At 36.6% G+C, this 25,303-nt stretch overlaps 1 protein-coding gene across 1 annotated transcript in view; it reads right to left on the bottom strand.

Moving 5' to 3' along the window:
• The window catches only part of LOC107681304 (integrin beta-like protein 1), a gene marked incomplete at its 5' end in the record, with an annotated part of 37,086 nt that extends 15,289 nt beyond the window's left edge, over positions 1-21,797 (bottom strand). Inside the window, 6 exons of the mRNA XM_016477579.1 lie at positions 4,027-4,173; positions 4,754-4,894; positions 8,906-9,046; positions 10,571-10,693; positions 11,658-11,804; positions 21,713-21,797. Coding sequence (XP_016333065.1) covers positions 4,027-4,173; positions 4,754-4,894; positions 8,906-9,046; positions 10,571-10,693; positions 11,658-11,804; positions 21,713-21,797 — 784 coding nt within the window. The remainder of the gene's footprint in view (positions 1-4,026; positions 4,174-4,753; positions 4,895-8,905; positions 9,047-10,570; positions 10,694-11,657; positions 11,805-21,712) is intronic.
• Between the last annotated feature and the right edge of the window lie 3,506 nt (positions 21,798-25,303).

The raw sequence follows: 25,303 nt of genomic DNA, 5'->3' as shown, positions 1-25,303 counted from the left end.
CCATCAAAATAAAATGTAACCATATAAAACATTGCATTTTTTTCAGTTGGAGTAAAAAGCTCACATCAATTAATTAACATTAGCTCCACAGGAAACACTCAGATAACACTCAACATCTAACCACTCACAAGCTGTAGTAAGATACTGTGCGGATCTTAATAAACAATGTCAAGATATGATACAGTCCATTATACTGTAAATGAAGTAGATTTAATATGGTGTTCGTTGTGTGTTATAAATAATCATACTCTTAAACTTATAACCACAAATACGTAAGTATTATGATGTATTATAACTGTTGTTATGATTATTCATGAGTTGATATAACATATTATACGTTTTTTATAATGCATTATGCATTCATTATAATGCCTTAAGAATACCCTTATAATGTACTATAAATACGGGCTTCATAGAAAGTGTTACCAAAACTGCTTTTCCAGCCTCAGCAGAAACCCTCTCAGAACAGATGTTTCCTGGAGGATATTCCAGGCTTAAGAGAATTTAAAATCTTCCAGATTTTCACTTTTCGCCATTTCAGCTGGCTCTTTGTTTCCACTCGAAACCATTTACAAGCTCTTTTACTGAATTCTGCTTTCTTCTCTCTGTCCATTTGCTACGAGTTTTTACGAGTCACAATGATGACCCTTCTTATCTAGGAAAAATGGGCACATAAGTAAAAGATGCGAGGCTAGCACACACAAAATCAAGATATCTCATTTTAGTCAGATGCTTCATGAATCTCAAGCAACTGCCATGTGGCATGGGAATCCCTCATATGGGGCTTCTCCGTGGAACTGTGTAAATGTTGGTTTGATTCAGCCAGGTTGGACTGTCAACTCAGTCCTAATAATTCTTAATTATGGGAGTGAAATTCAGAATGGAGGAAACCTGGATAATTACCTGCTGTCAGGATAATGGATGCAGCGAGCAGACCTATAGCTCCAATCATGGGTGAAATTCTTTGTAAACAGATGTATAAATCATCATTTGCTGGCCACGTCTCATAGCACATGCTCACAGTATGGAGGGACAGTGAATCTATGGATTATTGATGTTGAACTGTAAAGCCACAGGGTTCCATTCAAACTGGAATTCAGGAAAAGATTTAAGATCTAGTAGATACACACAAGGAGGTCTATAATAACTAGAGAAAGCTATCCGTTAGCACTCCCATTCATCTCAATGGCAGTTGCTTGGCTGGCACAGGACCCTCTGAAAGCACAAATTTTGATATTTTTGAGCCAATCACCTGAGCTGTAAATACCGTGTAACTAATGATCCTGGAGCTGCAGGAAAATGATGTCATGCTGATTGGCTGATGGCACAGTCCCAAGTTCTTGACTAGCAACTATCCTGAGCTGTGATGTGAAAAACATTAGACAGGAAAAATCTAAATCCATTTAATACTTTTAAGAAAGAAAAAAGAAACAAGCCCTGGTAAAATATCTACTATAATATAATATGAAGAGTAACTTTATTTTTATGTATAATATAGTGATACTTGATTATTAATCATTAAACCAATCCTAAATTTATATATACATTAATAAACAATGGACTATTTAATGAGAATACATGGTTGTACACCTTGTCATAAAATTGTACTACACTTCAGTCAGTCAGTGCTGCAATAAATTAAATAAACTGGCTTCCCTCCAGGAATTTTTTCATTTTTATATTTTTTATTTCCTGCCAATTAATTATTGAGCTTGGACACAATTTAACCCACCATTTGGTTGAAGCAGATTTTAGACGCTTTAAAGGTACAGCTGAAGGAATTAAAGCTAATAATTAATTTTAGTGACTTTATTACAGTTTAATAATTTCTTTTTTTATTAGAGGTACAGAACTCACATCCTACTCTCTATGTTCCTCAAAAAAAGACCAGAACAAACGGTTTTCACAGTGCCAAGATCCAAGCCAGAAATCCCTATGCAGATTTAGCTTTTTTATACACATGGTTCTGATGCATCTGGTTCACATTTGTTTATAAGTTTCAACACAAGACTTGCTGCCAGTTTCAGTGTTATTTCAGGTGCTATAGAAGAAACGTGCCGAGCTAAAGACTTGAGGGATAAAACACAAATGCTGCTATGTACCTGATTCTTCCAGCCTGCATGTTCACGTGTGTTTCTTAGGTACATTGGATCTAATCATTACTGACACTGTATACAACAAACATGGCCTAGCATTTAGTATTTAATGTAGCATTGTAAAACTGATTTTGAATTGAATTATGTGTAGGCTACACTTTTTCAACTCAGCCATTACAGCAAATGTCATTTAATTTTTGACTTTTAAAATGAGACAAGTTATATTAGCTGCTCTACGTCGCTAGAGTATAAGAGAGCACGGGGGTGGAAGTCCTTTAAAAAACAAGTGCACAGAACACAGGCTCCATTAAAGTTAAATTATCACCTCACTCAGTGAAACAATACTATTATTATCACTCTTCACTTTTCTTTTGCAGCAGGGAACTATGGAAATAGTATTGTTTTGGAACAATTGCACTAGTTCTGATTCATCTACTGTGATATTTTTTCTTTTTAACAAGACTCATGCAGAGACAGGCCAGCACCCCTACCTGAAGCAAACGTTCATAATTGCTCTTACAAAAAGTACCACGCATTCATATGAGACTGTAATTCAGATGATTATGGCGATTTGTTTTTAAAATATTAATAATAAATGTGTTTGAATTGTTAGGTTGCCAAATGCCACTCTTACTACAATTCATGTTACTACTATAAAACCATATTACATTTATATATGATCTTCAGCTGTGCCAGAATCTTTCTATCAGAATCTACAACCCACAAATGCGAAGTTTTATTGCAGTAACGATTACTGTAACTACTGCATGTTGGTGGACAGTATGTAAAAAAGTTTTGCCAGGTAACCTAACAATTGTATGTGGTAACGTCTAAATTAGCTTGTCAAAAATGTATATATTTAATATAACTGAATGCTGGAAAAAAAAGACATTTTAAGGGTCAGATCAAGTAGAGATAGCAATAAAACAAGTAGAAACAGAAATAAACTGTGGTTTATCATAGTAGTTTTTGCAAATCAATAATCTGAATCAAACAAACAATCCATCCAAAGAAGAAGAAATCAATGATTCACACAGCTCTATCAAAATCCAATGTTTGTCTTGTGTATTCAGACATCATCCTGCATCTGTTTGGAGTATTTGTGTTGGTTCCGAGTTTAGCAGTAAACTACCACAGAGACATGTTTGGGCTCTTATAATTGTTGCTGAAACACTATTTCGAATTAATCTATAGGCTCAAAGAATGACATATACTGCCACAATATAATTTATGTACCAACATGTGTTTCATTCAAACCATTCTATTAAGATTGACATGCTAAATGTGACCCTGGACCACAAAACCAGTCTTAAGGCTCTGCGGTATATTTGTAGCAATAGCCAAAAATACATTGTATGGGTCAAAATTATTGATTTTTCTTTTATGCCAAAAATCATTCGGATATTAAGTAAAGATCATGTTCCATGAGGATATTTTGTAAATTTCCTACTGTAAATATATTAAAACGTAATTTTTGATTAGTAATATGCATTGCTAAGAACTTCATTTGGACAACTTTAAAGGAGATTTTCTCAATATTTTGATTTTTTTGCACCCTCAGATTCCAGATTTTCAAATAGTTGTATCTCTGCCAAATATTGTCCTGTCATAACAAACCATACATAAATGGAAAGCTTATTTATCCAGCTTTCAGATGATGTATAAATCTCAATTTCGAAAAATTGACCCTAATGACTGGTTTTGTGGTCCATGGTCACAAATGACAGTTTTGTTAATTTTAGCATTATTATTTCCGCTAAAGCTTTGCATCACGCCATGATGAAGCAACTAATCGGGAGAGTGGAAAATTACACACTTCACCTTTAAGAGTCCTCTGGCCTACCATGCAACCCAGACACGTAACACCTCGGATCTGTGAAACGCTGCTGTTGGAACCCACTCTGGCACAGATGAATAGACACTTAATTACCTCTGCCAAAGCAGAGCAGGCTGGAGGTTCCCCGACACTTCTTCTGACCGGCTTCCATAGACAGCGAACAGGAGAGAGGATGATCGCATTCCTTTCCAGCCCAACCTTCCTTGCAGTCACACCTGCCACAGTTACACTGGCCGTGACCTTCAAACAGGCACATAGCAGGATTTAGAGTTCTTTAATGGATGAACGGTCGACCGAAGCTCTGCCTGAAGCTGCCCTAGATACAGAAAAAGATTATACATTGGTGGTGTATGTGAGTCGGTTTATGGATTTGAAGTTAAAGGGCACCACTCACAGGTCTGGCTGACCATGAATGTAAAAAAAAGTATAGTCAGCCCGGTCCTCTGAGGCGAACATAAGATTGGCCGCAGAGTTATTCCTCAGCATTAGAAACAGATGTTGAAATGTTTCTGAACCACATCTGTTGTACTTCAGCTCAGGATAATCCACGTGTCCTGTGTTTATGCAAGATCTTGAAGAGGTGGCGTGAACGGATATCGAACAGTTCCACCCTGCCTTGTTTTTCAGCAACTGTCAGTATTTTTACTGCTGGATTTTGGAATGTGAACCATTTCCTTTTGAGGGGGTTTGATGAAGACAAAACTGACCATTTCAAACTGAGAAAAACACTGCCAGAGTGACAAGTGGGATACAGATTATATAAATACAACATAAAATGATAATAAGAATAAGATGTTTGACAGAACAGTTTGTGCTTCACCTGAACAGAAGTCATCCGAGTATCTGTCGTACATGGCATGGCAGCTTCTCTCGTCACACTCGCAGGTCTCTCCATGGATGTCACCCCAGTCTCCTGAGGGATCCACATCATAGCAAGTGCACTCGCCACATACACATGTGCCTACAAAGACAGGGTGAAAGTATGGTAAACCTCCTCTGAGAGTCAAACTAGACTATATTTACGTTTGGGATTCACAATCATATTAACAGGTGCGACTCTCAAATTGTCCTGTTTATATAAGACTTTATAGGAGTAAAGTAAGACTAAAGTTAATATAAAAAATATAACAAAGGGCACAACGTTATTTAATAAAAGAGGCCAATTGTGGTGTTTATTCATTCATAACATCAATATCTGCTTGGAATATTTCATTACACTTTTTTTTAACATTTTAAAAAACGTTCAAACAAGCCTTTCTCAAGCCAGCATTGCTTATTAAAAATTATACTTACTGTATTGAATACCTTGGTAAGTTTTTATTATGTTTTTAAAATAAGTTCACCAAGGCTGCATTTATTTGATCAAAAATACAGTAAAAACAGTAATATTGTGTAATATTATTACAATTTAAAATGTTTTTTTTTTTTTTATTATACCTTAAAATTTAATTTATTCCTGTGATGGCAAAGCTGAATTTCAAATAATGATCTTTAAAATAGCATCATATGACCCTTTAATATTTTTGTGGAAACGGTGACACATTATTTTTCAGGATTCTTTGATGAAAAAAAACAGTATTTATTTGAGATATTTGAGATGGAAATATTTTGTAACATTATAATTCACTGTCATTTTTGATCAATTTAAGGCATTCTTACTGATTGCTAAATTGTAGTACTCATTTCTTTAAAACTGACCCCAAACTTTGTTCAAATTCAGGAACTGGTGTTCTTAGTTCATTTCTGAATATTTTCAAAAGAAATGCTTTTTTAAAAATGTATATTAATGAATTACATTTAGGACAGACTATGTTTTCTGTGGTCTGTGCCAGGTAAGGCCATTTTCTGATCGTTGGAATATGGGTTCAAATTGTTATGCCTGTGTTAGGAGGATTAGGGCTGACTGAAACAGTTAGCTGCACAGCACTATAATTGTAATGATGCTGAAAAGGAAAGCCAAATTTCTCCTGGGGGCCAAATCCTCCAGAGCCCAGCTGACAATAAGGGGCCATGCATGGCAAGGATTGATGAGGATGCTTACTCTAAGTTCCAGCTAATTTATTGCTGGGGCGACAGTCATGGCTGCGGGAAACACATCCACTCTGATGAATCCGAGCCAGACCAGTTGCAGCACAACTGGAAATCCTGTTTTCTCTTATCTGTGCGGTGAAAGCACACTGGGAAGCGAGCCAGCTGGCGTCCTGTGAGCAGGGGGCTAGACCACTGTAGCCGCCACCATTTGCAGGCCTGTCAAAGATCTGTCCTCTCGTGAATATAGACCTTACATTGCACTTGATTTGCATTATGCAACCTTCTGTGAATGCTTAAATAAATGGCATGAGCTGTATTATTAGAGTCATGCATGTAAGAGTACATTGTTGCTTGGTGTAAAACAAAGAAAAGCAAATACAGTGATACATGTAGTAGCCCACTCTTCAGTAACTTGCTTACACTTGGCTAAGACTCAGTGGGAGTTCATTGAGGGAAGGAAGAAACGATTAATGGAAGCCCAAGTGTGTCTCACAAATTCTAGTTATATAATCATTACAGAACCATCTCTAACTCTAAAATTAGAGATCCACAATATCAGTTATCAGCCAATATTAGTTTAAATTTGTATTGGTCAATATTGCCCTAGTAAAAAAGTAATATATTTAAAATACATTTATTTCATACTAAGTATATCAAATCTATTAACATATTTACTGACATATTGTTTGAGACTAATGTTATAAAATTTATATTTAAACTTTAATTGGAGTACTATTTGTGCACAATGCACATTTCTTAATATTAAGCCTAAAATGTGTTTTAATGTCACTATTGATGAGTATTGTATGATCTTTGAATAATATCGGTCTTTAAATGCAAGATATTTAAAGTGTACCTAAAGTATACTTGCAAGTTCCACTTTAGCATAAGCAAATGTTCAGTATATCTTTAGTTGGACTTTAGGACTACTTCCGCACAATCAAAGTGCATTAAGCACAAAATGAGTTGTTACAGTTTAACAGATTTTAAGTATACCAATTTAGTATACTAAAAGTACAATTGCAGGGTATTTTTTTATTAATATTAAGTACATAAATATGTAAATATATTTTTAGTATACTTAGCATGAAATAATTGTATTTCAAATACATTTTTCTATATTTATTTTTCACTAGGGTGGATATACATTAATGTTCAAAAGTTTGGGTTCAGTAAGATTTTTTCTTTTAAAAAAAAATAAATACTTTTATTGAGCAAGGATACATTCAATTGATCAAAAGTGACAGCAAACATTTATATTTTATTAATATTTTACAATATTACTGTATTTTAGGATGTTACTACAATATTAGTATATACTGTATTTTTAAATAAAAAAAGTGCAGCCTTGGCATAAGAGGCTTATTTCAAAAACATTAAAAAAAAATCTTACCAAATCCAAACTTTTGAACAGCAGTGTATATTAAGATATTCAATGCATACTCATTTCTTCTATTTATATTTTACACTGAAACGTTGCCATTATCTAACATTCACTTAAAGTTAACCTGTACAAAATTAATTAATAATAATAATAATTAAAAACACTGTTAAATACATTATTTATATAAAATATTCTATACTATTCTGTATATATATTTTTTAAAATCAACTACGCCACTTGTCTCCATTATCAATCACATTTTTTCCTTATAACACTGCTTTGCTAATGAACTTCAGCTTTACATCCAATACTGTATGTCCTTTCTGTGTCTACCTCTTAAATTTCAGCCTGGGATAGCGTCTCAACACCTTGACCAGACTGAGAATAGCTTAGCTTTCTTTACAGACATTAATTGTAAATGTAACAACTCTTTACTTACTGGCCTGTCTGCATCTGCCATTTGTCCCCTTTTTTAAGCCTCCCTTTGGCATCCCACATGTGTCAGAATAACGTTTAATAGACTCTGCCAGTAAGAGTTTTGCACATGTGGTCCTAAATTCTGGTCTAGTTTTAAAAGTAACTTTCATTAGTTGTTTTAAAACCCAAGCATTTTTGCTTTATTTATGCTTTTTTTCTCCAAAAGGTTATTAAATGCATAACTTTGCATGGTTGTATTTCAAAGTGAAGGGCAAGCTATTTCATGGACTGAGAGGTTGACTGACTAAAAGAGGCTGTCATTTCACACAATATCAGCGATCCACTGAGACCTGCCATTCACAGGGCAGAACGTATAATTGAAGGGTATAAACTGAATATAAAATACAGAAAATGAGGCTGGATTGCTTAAAAGAGCCCAAAATAATGGATATCTTTCACCATGTGCACTGGAACTAGCAAGTGCACTGCTCTAGAGCAATGGGAATTTAATTCCTGTTAGAGACAGAGGGCTTTCCTCTCAAACAGAAAACAGGATGATAAAAATGCATACGTTGTCAAATGCATGGATAAGTATGCCTAAGGAAGGCCATGAGGGATTGCATACTCTATTGGAAAGTGTAACTACTGGTAAAATGCTGTTGTTTTTAGAAACCTTTTGATGCAGAAAAGCAGCAGGGTTGCTTCTGATGAGTGGACACAGTTTGCGGGTAGATTACTTAACCACAGACAGTGGTTCAGATGGAGGTTGAGTTTATGCTGTATACCACTTCACCCTTTTGCTGTAATCAATTTCAGAGAAGCTCCCTGGAGGTTCACCGGCAATATGAGAGCCAAGCTTTTTTGGCAGCCTGATGTATCTTAATGGAGAATGCATTGTTCCACTCTCATTTGTGCTTGTCAGGTGAAATTACTTATGTTGTATACAGCTGATATGGGACAATTAGACTTATTTCAGTACAGATACTCTGTGGAAAACCCCTCAAATAAAATTCTAATTTGATTTAGATGCCCCTGCAGTAGCATTAAGGATAACCTAAGTGAATCTATTAGTTAAAGTTATAAGGTGATAGGAAATATTGGTTATGTCAGAGTAAGGTAAATGCTTGCACAAAGACAGACCTCTGTTGCTGCAGACCTTGCCATCTGGAGATGTGCATCTCCGCTTACTCTCCCATGGGCTGATGTCACACTGGAATTCACATTTATCTCCATGCCAACCAGCCGAGCAGTAACAGTTTCCACAGTAACACTTTCCATGGCCTACAACCACGAACACAGGGAGAGAGAAGAGAGAAATTCAATTTCAGAGTTTTGAGATTTTTCTTTTAATATCTCATCATCATTATCGTTGACAACGTGCAGGTATGGCAATGGCATTAAGTGAATGAGGATGTCAATAATTTTAAAGGGTGTATTTTACATATAATCATGCTATTGAAAACCATATGCTTTTGTAAAATGGATATACAGCATTAAAAAATGGCTTTCATTTTTATCTTATATATTTTTACTTGCATAAGATAAATGAAAATTACACAAGGTGGTAAGGTAAGACTTGTTTTCAAAGAAATCTAATACAATTTTAAATTAACTTTATTAAACCCGACGCGTCAAAGCACTTTTCCATTTGTCCTGTCGTCAGCAGACTCAAGCACATAGACTATGTCACAGGTTGAACAGGCATTTGTGTACTGTATTCACTGTAAACAGCGTCAGTGATTATAATGGTTTCTATTTGCTTTTAACGTGATGCTTGCACCCGGTGTAGGCAAGTATCAGGCGTTAAAGTGATAGTTCACCCAAAAAATGAAAATTCTGTTCTTAATTACTCACCCTCATGTCGTTCCAAACCCATAAGACCTTTGTTAATCTTCGGAACACAAAATAAGATATTTTTAATGAAATCCGAGAGCTTTCTGACCCTGCACAGACAACAACGGAACTACCACATTCAAGGCTTAGAAAGTGTAGTAAGGACATCGGTAAAATAGTCCATGTGACATCAGTGGTTCAACCTTAATTTTATGAAGCTACAAGAGTACTTTTTGTGCACAAAGAAAACAAAAATAACGAGTCATGGGCCGTGGTACTCTCGTGAGCACGCATCGAAGACTAACATGGAAGAGAAGAAATTGTTGAATAAAGTCTTTTTTTGTTTGTTTTCTTTCCCCTTTAACTATCCCTGAACACGACTGAACACCAGTGAGATGATGTATAACTATTCGTCGATGTCTTGCTCTGGAGGCCATCATATGCAAATGTATTTGCCCGTGACATAACAAATCCCACAATATCCAAATGAGCCATTTTGGAGCTTGATTAAATAAATGCTTTGTTTATAATGAGGAGGATGTTTTAAGCTATGAAACTTGAAGGATGTTTTAATGGTACAAAGATCTCTCATAAGTCAAAAGATTTCTCATGTCATGACACCTTTAACAAAATCTGACAACAGTGGTGTGATATCTTTTAATCGTTTAGCTCAGACCACACAAAAAATCTATCAGATTTTTATAAATACTATATTTTACATGCTGGGTATCTAATGTGCTTGCATGTTCCTAATGCCTCTATCTAAAAAGCGTGTAGCTTCCATTGCTACAGCTACAATATTGAGTGTTTTATCAAAGATGAGCAAATAAAACAAAGCAGATGCCATGGTTTTTATATTTTGTTATCAAATGCAGTAGCGTTTAGACATATAGTAAAATTCATACAAATGTGTCCAAAAACATTTTGGGTCACTAGATCAGTCTAGAAGCACTGGTCACCCTGTGATCATACCTCCACACACGTCTCCAGAGTCTTCATCCAAACACTCGCTGTCGTCACACTCGCAGTAGCGTCCACTGATTAGGCCCTTCCCATCGGGATTATGGCACATGCAGCTGCCGCAGTGACAGGTGCCTGTCGGCCAGACACATCAATGTCAAAACCCACAGATCTCTTGCTGTCACACTGCTCCACAGCACCACACAGCAGCATACTTCTACATATGAAGACACACACAGGCTCACACAAACACTCCAGACTCAAGGCTATATAGAATTGCATGCCATATAGAATTGATCAGAGAATGAACTGAGAATTCCTGAATTTGATATGAGCCAGCAAACTGGATGCAGATAGCAGAATACGATTCTAAGAATTTGTTGTAAGTGTAATTGTATATTTCGTTATGAATTGTATATACATGTCATCATAAAAAAAAACATTTTTCCCCTCATAATTATTAAATGATTTCACCTACAGAAATGTAGGTATCAATTTAAATTAAATTAAATATATTCATTTAAATTACAATTAAATTTAATATACACATTTCATTAAATATTATAATGGACCGTGGTAGAACACTGTAATTTTCTCAATATAATAATAATAATAATTTGAGAAAAAAATCTACATATATAGGAATAAGTGAACCTAAAATTAACAGTTAATTGATACAATTTATATTAAGTTTTTAATTTCAATTCAGTAGATCCCCTTCTTGTCATTGCGATTTAAATGGAAGTGTGAATAAATCGATTCCTAAAACAAGCTGTTTCTTAAATTCTGGATTTTGCCCAATCCTGATACACAGCACTTTCATGTTCACACATGTACTAATGGCATGGTGACACATAGCAGGCATATCTGCAACCAGTTGGGCCCCCTGCTAAAACATACAGACACATCACCTAAAGCTAATGTTCAGGTCGGTGTAAGGGTTAAGTACAGGGTTTGGGGCAAGGTGTGAAATACAAGCAGGCTGTTATTTTCTAGACCACCCAAGAAAGAATGTTTGGACAACTGCATGCCACATATCTTGACCTTTAGTTCTATTATTTATAGGTCCCCATGCAATACCAAATATCATACATCTTGCCTGCATTGGAGCAAACTACACCCTGGGCATTGCGACAGAGGTCTTTACTGGTTTTGCTGGAGAGTGAACATTCCTCCTGGTACTGACAGGATTCCCCAAACCAGTTTCCATCACAGAAACACTTTCCACATTTGCATATCCCATGATCTGCATTGGACACACATACAGAATACAGTTATTGATTGTTTTGAGTAACAAGCGGTCATGATACAGACCCACACTGTTAAAGTAAATGGGTTGATAACAAATGATATTGTGTTGGAGGAGCATACTATGAGATCAATATTGTGATTAGTAACACATTTGTAAGGTGTTTGGAGAGGGGTGAAGGCCAGGGTGATGTGAAAGACATTACCACTCTCCATGTGTGCATGCCTACCTATGAAACCCTGACAGAGAGGAGGATGGGAGTTGTGTGTGTTTCACACATGTTTGCTTGTCACAGCTAAAAGGTGTTGAAGATTCCTTATGGTTCTCTTCCACACCACAGGTATTATACAATTGCACAACCCTATACACTAGAGGTGTGCTAACTGATCAGTGTTAAAGTATTTTATTTTTACACTTGTTTAAATTTTGAACTCATTAAAATGAAAAAATGCTCAGTCAGACCGGATCACAGGGTCATCCCCGAACAGGTCGGGTTCAGGCATTAATGCCCGTGAAGACACTTTGTTAACCCATTTGCTAAATGATGCACTAGCCACAAAATTGCTTATTGTTAACAAAGCAAAATGAATAGGCTTATGCTAAATCAAGTGTTAAAAGGGAGAAGAAAACATTTCCCATATGTTTTGTTGCTGATGTCAACGACTGTGTGTTCTATAGTATGTTGGCGCAAATTCATGTGTCATACCGTAGAAGCTAGCCAAATGAGGCAGATTGCTTGACATCCCCTTAAAAACCATGAAAAAAAATCTAAGTTTTAAAAGAATGACCCAATATGTTTTGTGCAGGTGCATTATTGGATCAAACCAAATCAAACCAAATAAAAAAGGAAAGCAAAGCTTAGGTCAGGGGTACTCAATTCCACGACCCGCAAAGTTTAGTTCTAACCCTATTCAAACACACCGCATGTAATAATACAGTAATCCTGAAGACCTTAATTAGTTGGTTCTGAAGTGTTAAATTAGGCTCAGAACTAAACTCTCTGGGACATGGCCCTCCAGGAACAGAATTGAATGTGTCTGGCTTAGGTTCAGTCATGAAGTTCTGCAGATCTGTGCAACAGGGTCAGTAAAATTCACTTTAATGCTTCTCACACCCCGGAACTCTTGTTGGACAGACAGAAATGGATTTAATACCTTGTAATTAAAGTCTGTCCTGCAGTTTCACATCTCCACCACTTATTTCTATAGACGATTGTGTGTAGCCTATAGTGAATAATGACAATATACGTAAGTACAATATAAGGTAGAGTAGATTTTTCCACAAAGCTCACTTACAAAGAAAATACAAGCAATTCTATTTATTACAAATATTTAAAGGACCTTTTTCATTCATTTTCCACCACTCTCTCTTTCTCATCTGGCTTCTCCTCTTTCTTCTTATTAATATGCATGCAACAGTACGAAAGTGAGATTATTTTTCTATATCAGAATATTGTTATGATTGCCTATCATTATTCTTGACTCCATGGATGAAAATGGATGTGCACAAAAAACAACAAAAAATGGAAGACAAAATATGCTACAAATATATCCTGTTATTATTGTAAATTTAGCTCGTTTAGCCACATCCTGAAGTGTCATCTTCAATCACTCCCTGCACTAATCCATCATGTAAATTTGATGTCGTCTTCAAGTGCTATCCATCAGTCCTTAACAATAGCCTTGTTCTGCTCCTGTACTCATTACCAGAGAGTCTTGGCTGCTTGTCACAAACATTCAGTGTTTTATAGCCAATCTGGAGGGAAAGGCAAGATTTATACTAATACCAAATGGAGGATACATCTATCTCGTGCCATATAGATTAAAAGCAAATTGGTATAGCAAATGTTAAGATACGAGCCCAGCTATTTTGGACTTTGGCTATGATGTGATCTTTTAAGAAGGCATTCTCATCACTACATCAGGCAGGTTGTCATAGCAGCAGGACAACAACTTCCTGCACAGTTTCAGACATTACCGAACTTTACAGAATAACGTTTTCAATGTGGTGGGGGTATCTTCCTCTGAACTTCTTTTTAGAGGAACCAATATTTGACCTGTAATGGATTTTCAAATGACTAGTTTTTAACATTGAGGACACCAGTGACATTAAATAAAAGGACAAATGTCCTTTTTGTTTTGTTGCTCACTTTTTAAGCCTAGAACTACTGTTTAAACTGGGGGAAATTAGTAAAAAATAAAAAGGGAATTGATATGCACTTTTATGGGGTTTCTTGAATATTTGAAATCTATTTAACATTTTTCTTACCATATTTTGAGAATGACATAGCTAATGAATAAAATAATAAAGAAAAATACAATAAAATAAAAATATATAAAAACAAGTATGCACTGACAATGAATTTGATCATTATTACTAACAGTACAGATGACTCTAAAGTCAAGTCAAATCATTTTTATTTCTATAGCACTTTATATGAACAGATCGTTTCAAAGCAGCTTTAATAAATGAGAAAATAGCAGAATCAACCCAATTATGGAGACCATTCAGATTCTGCTGTAAAGCAGCTAAAAAAAAGACAATATTGTCATTATTTAGCTAGCTATATCTATGCAGTGTTGTTTTAGTTCAGTTCAATAACAGTGTAAGGTTCATCAGTTTCTAAACAAGTTCAGCTATAAGCAGTTCTACAGAAGGCAGCAATGTCAATATTATAAAAACAAGAACAAAGCAAAAGAAGTAACACATTTCTTCTTTCAGTTCCATTTAATATGTTCTCAACTTTCGTAGTCATGTTTCTCTTGAAAGTCATTTGATGCCATCCTACATGCAGACACAATCACTTTGACATATTAACTGCCACCCACCCATATGTGGGAGGAAGACTTTGGTCCTTGCTGTCCACTGTGTCCCGGCTTCTGTGCCACCAGGGGCATAATTTACCCCTTCCCAGCTGATGGGCCAAGACTGCCATATCCACCCTAAGCTGTATGACTCACTCTAAACAGCTGTGAACAGTATTAATAGACGGTGTGTCCTCATCAGATAAATTGTAGATGGCGAGCAGATTAATGAATCATCAGATTCTAATAGCTGTTCCAATTGCAGACAGTGCTGTCCATGTTAAATACTGACATAGGAATATGGGGTGACCAAGAGTATGCATGACGTAAACTCTGATTACAATAATTTGTTTTGGGAAACAAGAATAGACAGTATTGTCTCAGAATCGCAGGCAATGTTGTCTCAGAGCAGCATCCAGCTCATTTCAGAATGCAAATATTTTCGGCTCAAGAATGTACTTACTTTTTTCAGTAGATATATTTAAATTTAGCATTTTTTTTTTAACCTTGAAACAGCATTCTTTTTGCTCCTTTTTCTAAAATATTAAGGTACTTCAATGATCATTGCAAAATTGTTCATATTAACTCAATTCAGCTTAGATAGGATCTCAACTAACCTATGCAAATTAAAATCAAATTAAAATCAGGGAGTCAAAGACAGCAATTACACCTATGATTGGACTGTGAGTATATAATAGCTTGTTTCCGATTAATAGTGTACACAAAAGTAAAGACACTGGGCCCTATTTTAACGATCTAAACGCATGGTCTAAAGCGCACGGCGCAGGTGCACTCAGGGCGTGTCAGAAATCCACTGTTGCTAGTTTAACAACGGGAAAACGGTCGGCGCGCCCGGGAGCATGGTCTAAACGGGTTGTCCATATTCTCTTAATGAGTAAAGGGTGTTTTTTGGGCGTAACTGCAATAAACCAATCAGAGTCTCATCTCCCATCCCCTTTAAAAGCCAGTTTTAAAAGCTTGTGCCATGGCTGGTTCGCTATTTACATGGCGGAATGTAATTTTTCATTTTTAAAAATGTTTGTGTGCTGCTGCGCATCCCTGTGTAATAAGCAAAGTGTACGCGCGTTGTGCACCCACATACAGGCGCATATTACTGACGCGCTCTTTAAATAACAAGGAAAAAATATTGCGCCAGACAATATTATCTTTAGACCAGAGCCTTGTCCAAATACCCACACTTGTGGTCTTTGCACTTGACCACTTGACTACTTATATGACGTATTTCCTGTATTTGGCCCAAGTGTTCAAGTGAGGATGAAGACCACAAGTGTGTGTCGAACTTTTCATTACCTGATGGGACACACTTGTAGTGTTGTAAAAATGCAAGTGTTTACATAGCTTTATTTTAATTTTAATTTTAAATACTTTGCATTTTAAAATCAACTTCTAAATGTCTGTTCAGTAGTCCCTATAACATGACAATTTTAATTTGTGGTGCTTCTAATTAAGTGATAAAAAGCAGTTGCAAATGTTGTACAAAATAAATATCACCACTACTCATCCTCGCACCAATAAAACGTAAAAACTGTGTTTTTCTACCAAATTATAATAGCTAACCACACTGCATGACTTTACAATAGGAAGAATCGCCGACAGCTCTGTCTGGTGCAGGGTTGCCAGGTTTTCACTACAAAACCCGCCCAATTAATACTCAAAACTAGCCTGAAATGTACCAGGGTTCTCCTGGTACAATTCACATTCCAGGGCCTAAATATCACGTTATTGGGGTCGCTTCAACCTGCTGTCATAAAAAACAACCGGCGGCAATCGAGGATTTGGCAACACTGGTCCGCAAACTACTCCCCGAACTTCCCGCTGCCCTGTATCTTGGTCTCTCATTGGCTGTAGGTCATCACCAATGTGTTTTTCAGTCAGAACTCATTTCACACAGCGTGATTGTGAATCGCCGACAGCTCCAGATATTTAGCATGCCAAATATTTCATGGGCGTTGGCAACGCATCAGCAATTCCCTCAGATCGGTTCTTTGATAATTCACACTGTGATTTTCACTCGCGTGAACGAGCACGGATTTGCCTCCGATTTCGGGCATTTGTCGGCGATTTTGCAAAATGTGTCGGCGAGTGAAAAATCGGGCTAAAATCGTGCAGTGAACTCGGCATAACGCACACTAAACCCACACTATCTCGAATACCACTCCAGAGCGGTATTCGAGGGTTAGTGTATCCCATCATGCATCATGTTCTGGAAATAAATCGTGAGACTTTTTGCCGAGATCTCGCGAGAGGTCACGGAAACCTTTCCAATGCAAGTTAAATTTTGGTAGTCAAACAAAGTGCTACACATTTTATTGCTGCAAAGATTAGTATATTTATTTTTGTACAACATTTGTAACTGCTTTTTATCACTTAATTAAATTGTGTCATCTAGGGACAGTGTTGCCAACTGCTTTCAATTGAAAGTAGCTAAATTAAAATTGTCATGTTATATGGACTACTGAACAGACATTTAGAAGTTGATTTTAAAATGCAAAGTATTTAAAATTAAAGTTAAAATAAAGCTATGTAAACACTTGCATTTTTACAACACTACAAGTGTGTCCCATCAGGTAATGAACAGTTGTACACACACTTGTGGTCTTCATCCTCACTTGAACACTTGGGCCAAATACAGGAAATACATCATATAAGTAGTCAAGTGGTCAAGTGCAAAGACCACAAGTGTGGGTATCTGGACATGGTATTGGTCTATGGCTCAGTCTATTTTCAGTTCCTCAAAATAGCAACGTGCCAACAATGCGCCTGAACACACCACTTTTTTAGACTAGCAAAGTTATTGGAGTATTTTTTTTACAAGAAAATACTATTTTAGTCTTTCTACTTCAAAATTTAACATTTAATCTAATGTGTTGCTTGCTTGTTTCTTTGTAATTATTTGTGAAATTTATTAGCAATTTATGAGTGAAAATGGTTTCTACACCAATTTTAATTAAAGAATATTTTTTGTAAATGCAGCCTATTTTATCATATCAAAACAAGAAAAAAAATTAATAAATAAATAAAACAGGGCTGCACCGTGAAATTAATCTAACAGGTTTAACACTGGATTGGGACAAACATCCACAAAAACTGACACGATTTTTTATGCATTACAAAAGACATAATCTCCAGCAGGCTCTTTGTTAATCAGCATGCTATGAAGTTTGCACATGTTTTTATCCACACAAACCTTTAGTAAACCAGGGCCTTTATGTGCTAGCTTGATCTTGAAGACATTTTTTCCTCTCAGCCTGTTAAACAGCGGCTTTGTATAAAACAAGACAGTGAGGTAATTATTTCCCCTTGTTGTTCTCCTGCTTTGCGTTGCAGAGCGTGAAATGATTATGTGCTAGGCTGGGCTGAGTGTGAGGGAGACATCTGTCCTGGCTAATAATGCTGCATACCTACAGCAGACCTGCAGCGATGAAGACAGGCCAAATCATGTAAAGAATGAGGGTCACTGAGTGTAATAAGTTTATAGACAATCTATGATTAATGATACTTGTCAGACAGACCTGTGGTCTAACTTTTTGAGCTGTAGCGCTCATATGGGAGATGTGTGTTCATGTCCGGCCCATGTCATGTTCATCTTTTCCCTATTTCCTCTCACCTGACATTTGATAGTGTGTTACTAATTGGATGAAATACCAGAGAGGAAATTAAAGTGTCATTTTGGCATCATCATTCATATTTGCAGTGAAATGACAGTGTTGTCCCCTGTTCGGACACAATTTCCTGTTCCATTGTATTCCAAGTGTATATTGACCTGGAAGGCATGTGACCTTTTCCATGTAATTTGAAGTATGGATCAGACCTGCTGCCTGAGCTAGTACTCAAACTATGGTGACAGAGGCTTGCTAGAATGCATATGTTTGTTCACCAGAACCATAAACACTGCTGTCAAACTATCATCACACTTCACCTAAGCATTTTAAAAAGTGCTATTGGTTACTCATCATGTGTGCAAATGTATTTGGCACATTAGAGGTTAGGAAGGTAATTTGTATCTTTTGCTTTAGTGTGCCAGTAGGAAATATCAGTTTTAGATATCATATCATATCAAACATTTCTTTAGCAATTATTGTAATAATCAAGTGATATTTGTGTACAAACAAGAGGTCCAGATTGAGACAGTATGGGATCGACCCTGAGACAGGTTATTCTAAGCATCTCGGAATAGTTGCCATAGTTCTTCTATGGATTTAGAGGCTGTTCACACAGAATGCATTTTTCCATTGCACTGCACTACTTTTCCATTGTTTTTCTATGTAAACAAGCACTAGACATGCATCTTTGACCATTGTGTTCGCATCTTGCGCAAGACAGCATTTTAAATACGTGGCAATCAAGATAAAAGAAAGGTTGTATGATATTCCTATAAGCCATTTCCCCATCAGAATGTTCTTGGGAAGAACAGAAGTCCAACAACAAAAAGACTTAGGAAAAAGCTCTTGACAGAGTTCCACTGGGACCTGAAAACATATTGAGTGAATATCACTCTTCTGACACGCTCACTCAAGCACATCAAAAAAAGCAAAAGATCTCAAGGGTATCATAAATCACAGCCATTGATGTATATTGATGTATATAAAATAACTTTCTGTGAACATAAATGATCATATATCTATCTGTTCTTCACATATACCTAATTTTAGTTTGTTTCAGATTGGAGAGGAAAGGTCTCTAGATGGCAACACTTGCTTGATAAAAGGGTCAATGCATCACACCACAGGACCAAAAATTAAGGTCACACCAAGTAGCTGAGAAAATTTCTACAGATGGAAAAGAGCTACAGAGGAGGAAAAGTTAAGGCAGTGCTGTGCCAAATCTTTCACGTGGCTCCTTGAAACACCAATTAACTTGTTTTGGGAGAGGGAAAATGAGTGAGGGAAGTAGAAAGGAACTGCCACGTTGAGCTCTGTCCCCATAAAGTAGAACAAAAAAAGCAAAACCAGGTCACATAAAAAGGAAAGAAAACCATGAAATTGTGCTCCATTTTCCCCAGTCTGTACAAACAATTAAAATCCCATGGAAGTGCTTGTACATTTGGATTTTTTTGCTGTTCGGTGACAACAAATGAAAAAGAAATATTCACATATGTTAATCACATGTAGCCTATTGAAACACTAGAGATGCAAACAAACACACAGCTGGTGACCAGCTGTCAGGTAAAGACATTGTGTAGTTTTGTGCACCCTAAAGTCCTAGTTTGCAGTCTTATTGCTGGGTCAAGATATGCTGTCATGTCTATCTGTTTGTCAGTGAACAAAAACAGGTGTTTCAAAGCAAAATGATTTATGGAGTCTCCCTGAACAAATGCAACTCTCCAGAGACTTACGTTTTTCTTCTTAAGTCAGAACCGAAATTTCTCATTAAATGCTCCACTTATCATGCAGATCTTGTAATGAGAAATTAAATGATTAAAAATGAAGGCAAAGAAATGCAGCTTATAGTCAGGGACTACTATATGGAGCACGTAAACAAGACCTTATGTGCCCTGTATGCTGACTGAAATGACAAGACAGTGTTTTAAAGCAATATACAAACAATGCTGCTCAGCTTGCACATCCTGCTATTTTTGTGTAATGGTCAAAAAGATTGAACAGAAGACAAACAGAAAGCACAGCCTTTCTCACTGTATTTGTGATATAAATTCCACCTGATGCTATTCTAAAACTTCAATTACAGTGAAGTGAAGGGATGTGAACAATGGCACAACATCAAAGTCCTTTTACATGTCTAGAATATCCCAAACTGGCATGAACCAGCTAAGAAAACCAGCTTTATATTTAAAGGATGAGATGTAGGGTATTTTGACACAGATGTGCAGTACAGCCTTGATGTTAGGCAAGAAAAAAAGAATGCTGGTCCATATGTGGCCTCCATTTTCAGAATACGTAACCATGAGAGAAACTCTATTATCAGCTATGATCCAAAGCTAACAAGCTCTTCACTGGTTCGCAACCTGCCTCCACAAATAAATCTTTCTTTCCAGCTTCACATATCTCCATTAGTGGTCCTCAGCATCTCATGCGTACAGATCAGAACTGGAGGTGGTATGGAAATAGATGGGTGTTTTTGTTCAAGGTCTGTTAGGTGGATTGCTGTTTTCAAGAGTATAGAACTCAGTGCAGAAAATCGACATGTTACAGCTATAGAGAGCAACAGCAGTAAAGTAAGCAAAAACCCCATTCATATTCTTCATGGAAAAATTTATTTTTAGTTGTAATGTATAAACTTCTCAAGAGAGTCCAATCACAGATCATATATGATTCTGCAGAATTCCAAGTGAGTTCAACTTCCTTTAAAAAATTGTTTAATATTCTTTTTCAACAGAAAGAAAACTACACTACCCATAATCCTGAACAGAGAAGGCACTTTTACGGTAGAAACAGAAATGGTTGCAAAAATATGTCAGTTGTTGTTTAGGTTCATGGCTTTGAAGTCTTTATTGAAGAACTTCTAATAAAGTCAATAGAATAAATAAAAAAGAATAATACTTTCAGAACCAAGGCAGCTTGAAAAGTGTATGGTCACAGTTGCTCTCTATGGAGTGTAAATATCTTACACTAGCAGCACCACTGTGTCCTTATTATAAAATGTTTCAAAGCCATCGGCAGGTCATGGTGCTGTTTGTCAAGGGTTTGGAAGTCAGGTTATTCAGGAGTCTTTGCTAATGGATTTCTTTGGACTCACACCAAATTTTGCACACACTCACCATCCAGTGGAAACGACTGCAATAACATTCAACACAGTAAAGGAAGTATCTGTGAAAATGATCCTTTGAAGCAGTGTCTGCAAAATTAAAAAAAGAGGGTTGCTACAGAACAACATGGCACCCAAACAGGCTCCTTTGAAACTGCCTATGTTTGGCTGAATAGAGGCACTGTGAAATTCAAATGAGACCTTGTAGCTAATGACACCGTATTGGATGGAACATCAAAGGCCTTTACTGAAGCTGGCTGTGTCTTTTCTTGCACATGTCTACAAAGCCTTTTTGTTGCAGAAGACACTTGATATTGAAACATGACATTCACAAGTAAGTGAGAAAGCTGTGCTGGGAGAGTGTGAGACAGCTCTTACCTCCACAGGTCTTCCCGTCATATGTCGGACAGATCCAGTCATGGCATTCACAACGTGGTCCATAGAACGTTCCGGGTTCCGTCAAGTCAAGTCACCTTTATTTATATAGCGCTTTTAACAATACATGTGAGGGAATATTTAGATCGGGTGGCGTCTGGTTATTTGTTAATCTAGCCACTGTGCTAAATAAAAACCTAGGATTGTTTTGGTTATTTTCTATGAGTTTGTGGATATGCTCGGCCCTGGCAGCTTTTAGAGCCTGTCTATAGCTGGACATACTGTTTTTCCACGCAATTCTAAAAACTTCCAAGTTAGTTTTTCTCCATTTGCGCTCAAGACTACGAGTTTTTTTCTTGAGAGAATGGGTATTACTGTTGTACCATGGCGCAGTACGTTTTTCTCTAACCTTTTTCAATTTGATGGGGGCAAATTCCGTGACCTGGCATATGCAAATCCCGCACTCACACTCACCTCTTCCACTACAGATCAAACCGTCGGGGGTCCGACAGCGCCTCAGTGATGATTCAGGGGAGATCTTACACTCTCCACCCACCTGCCTGCAAGACACAAGAGTGTTCATTCACCCCGTGACCTTTGCCTTCCACATCAAACCTCTGTTCTTCCCCTGTAGGTGAACATATGCCAGATGGTGGATGGGTGGGTGGTGGTTTGCAATCCTCCTTTTACCAGTAATGACAACCAGACTCCATCTAGCTTTCTGGAGGAAAAGTCTTGTTTGGTTTCGAAGGATGGATCAGATTTTGGTAGATTTTCTGTCTGTATCTTCTTGTATGCTTGCAAGCTAATATTTAAAGCCAAAAAAAAAAAAAAAACTCTATAATGCAGGTCATGTGGAAATCACCACTTCGGTGGAAATGGAGCCATGACTCATAAGATATGATTCTGCTAGCACTCAGTCCCACAGAGAACAGCAAATGCATGTCTAGACACTGTCCATACAAATGTGTCTGCTTGAAGATCTGATTTTGGAAGCAATAAAAATAACTTTAATCTTCAATTTTCTTTACATTTGAGGACATATAATATAATATAATATAATATAATATAATATAATATAATATCAAAGAGTATATTGCAGTGTATGCTGGTAAAGTTCTAAAAAGAAAATGCTGTCAAAAGTCAAGAACAAGAATTTCATTACAATCCTACTGAAAACAAACGGTGGACTGTATTCCACTGTTTATTATTTTCTCACCCGAGTTCCCCTGTGAAAAATATTTCATTTGGTAGCGTTCTTACATACCTCTCCTGCTTCTCGTCTCTGCAGTTGGCCTTTCTCACATTACAGGGTAATAAAGTACACTTTTTAAAAATATTTTTTTAAGCAAACACTGTTCAGGGGCTTCGTAAGTTGCAGTTACATGGAACAAGTCTGTCAGTCACAACAGCATATTCAGTCTGATTCTAGTCTCTGTCTCTGATTATGTGCAATGCAGCCAGAGCATACATAAACATGCATTGTGGTACACATTAAGGTGAATGTGCACCTGTATAAACCACTTAAGTAATTTGTCAAAATTACAGTCACGCAACTGGGGACCTTAGCCAAAACCATAGGAAGAGATCAAAAAGGTGCATATGTTTCTGATTTGAAGGAAATACCGTACTGTATGTTCTGTGAGGTAAAAACTGGCTTAAAGGGGCATTAAGTAAAATAAATAAAACATTGCTGGCAATGAAAAAATAAAGAAGTGTAAATAGCTTAAGATAGAAATCTACAAGCCTTAGACAAGTTCTGTAGCTGTGACTACACAACAGAAACTTTCCTGTCTGTAAAAATCCAGTCTGTCAGCAAAACGTGGCTGCACAGTGGAAAAGTCAAACTGATTGAAAAACAAGACAGCTAAACTCATCTTAGCGACTGCTGTAAACTTCCTTGAACGGCAGAGAGCAAAATTAGAAGCAAAGCACCTAAGACAGCGTTCACCAAAGTCTCTGCATGCATGTTTAGATCCCCACCAGAAACCTGAAGTGAAGTGCCTTCAGGAATTTTCACTTTCCAAAACAGAGGGAGAACGGCTGGCCAAATCCAGCTTGAACGCTTCAGAGGCCAACAGCGCTCTCCATATGAATGCCTTTGATTAGTTGTGACTCTCGGTGCAAAGGCAGGAGTAAGAGATAAAGTGCCAAAAAAGAAAACTTTATCACCATAATTCAAAACAGTTGTTCATAAAGATGCTTAAAAAGGGGATTTGCTATACCAATCATTATAAAAACAGAACATAAAATATGAAAAGGAGACAACTTGTTATGAAACAACAAAACTATTTCGAGACTGTTTTAATGAGCTTGAATCTCTTTCACTGTGATTCAATTATCTGTTTTCTGCTAATATTTAATCATTATGCTAATATTTTTTCCAACACAATAATAATGAGCAACATTAAATGAAGATTCCGGGGGAATATATTAATATCAAGCTATATTCCCAGATTTATATGATCCATCTAGTTCCATGGCTGCAATCCACTTTCCATTAATAAATAATTATTTTAAATAAAAATTAAATATGAAATAAAATAGTTATAGCTGCAGACACCTACCAAGCAATATGACTCTTCCTGACAAATTAACATACAGTAAATTTATTAAGCATAATCCGATGAATCAAATGACAGCAGGTTATGATGACTATGACCTTTTGATTAGGCTAAATTATTTATCCATTTTTTATAACAACTTAACAAGGACCTTAGAGCAAAAATAAGAACCCAGGTTCGTTTCAATTGAGAAAAGGATTGGAAAGGTGCATGAGCACTTCCTGCTTGCAATCTTGTGAGTTTGAAGATTAGTTTGTAAATGGCCTTGTAGGCTGTAGCTAAATACTTATCACGCCTCTACTGGGAGCTTTGTACACAAACGGTTTGTTCGGTAATTAAAGAAAAAGATTCACATTTTACAAGCAGTAAACCATGTCCCCCAAAAAAAAAAGAAAACTACAAAGTATGTGTTTTCACGCATTCAAACGCTGTCTCATTGATTCAGCTCGGTGATCTCGGAATCCATACATTACACTCAAGAGGGAGCGAGCAATCGGGGCTTATGAACACAAACAAAACAAAACACGCCGCCCCTAGACAGTGGTTCAGACGACATTTCTATCCGATGTTATTTTGGTCAAAAACAACTTTAAATGTTTTTATGGTGAAATTGGGGTAAACTGGTTAAATAGCCGTAATCTACGTTTACAGCTGTGAGAGTCAAAACACTGCTATGGTTATCACGTAGCCTAACTATAGTCAGTTAACGCCATTTCAGGACTGACTTCTGTTTACCGTACACATGCTGAACGATAATTTAGAGGATTAATTAACTTCCACATTTAAATAAGGGTTGCAAAATCTTGTGCTAGCCTACTTAAAAGTGAACTTATAGGTATACTGATAGTTTACTAATTAAATACTTGTAGTAGTATTTTTAGTACACTTTGAAGTATAGGCTGAGTAAAGTACTAGTTTAGTAGTTTTATACTGAAAGTGGACTCTTAAGTTTTCTTTTAGTGAACTTTACATCATACTTTAAGTATACTACTATGTCCCTATTTAGGTATTAATTTGTATATATTTTGTT

This window comes from Sinocyclocheilus anshuiensis, unplaced genomic scaffold, assembly GCF_001515605.1.
Source record: "Sinocyclocheilus anshuiensis isolate Anshui unplaced genomic scaffold, SAMN03320099.WGS_v1.1 scaffold1620, whole genome shotgun sequence".
In the NCBI taxonomy this organism is placed as follows: Eukaryota; Metazoa; Chordata; class Actinopteri; order Cypriniformes; family Cyprinidae; genus Sinocyclocheilus; species Sinocyclocheilus anshuiensis.
Note: the sequence above shows the minus strand (reverse complement) of the source record. Positions and strands in the feature narration are given on the sequence as shown.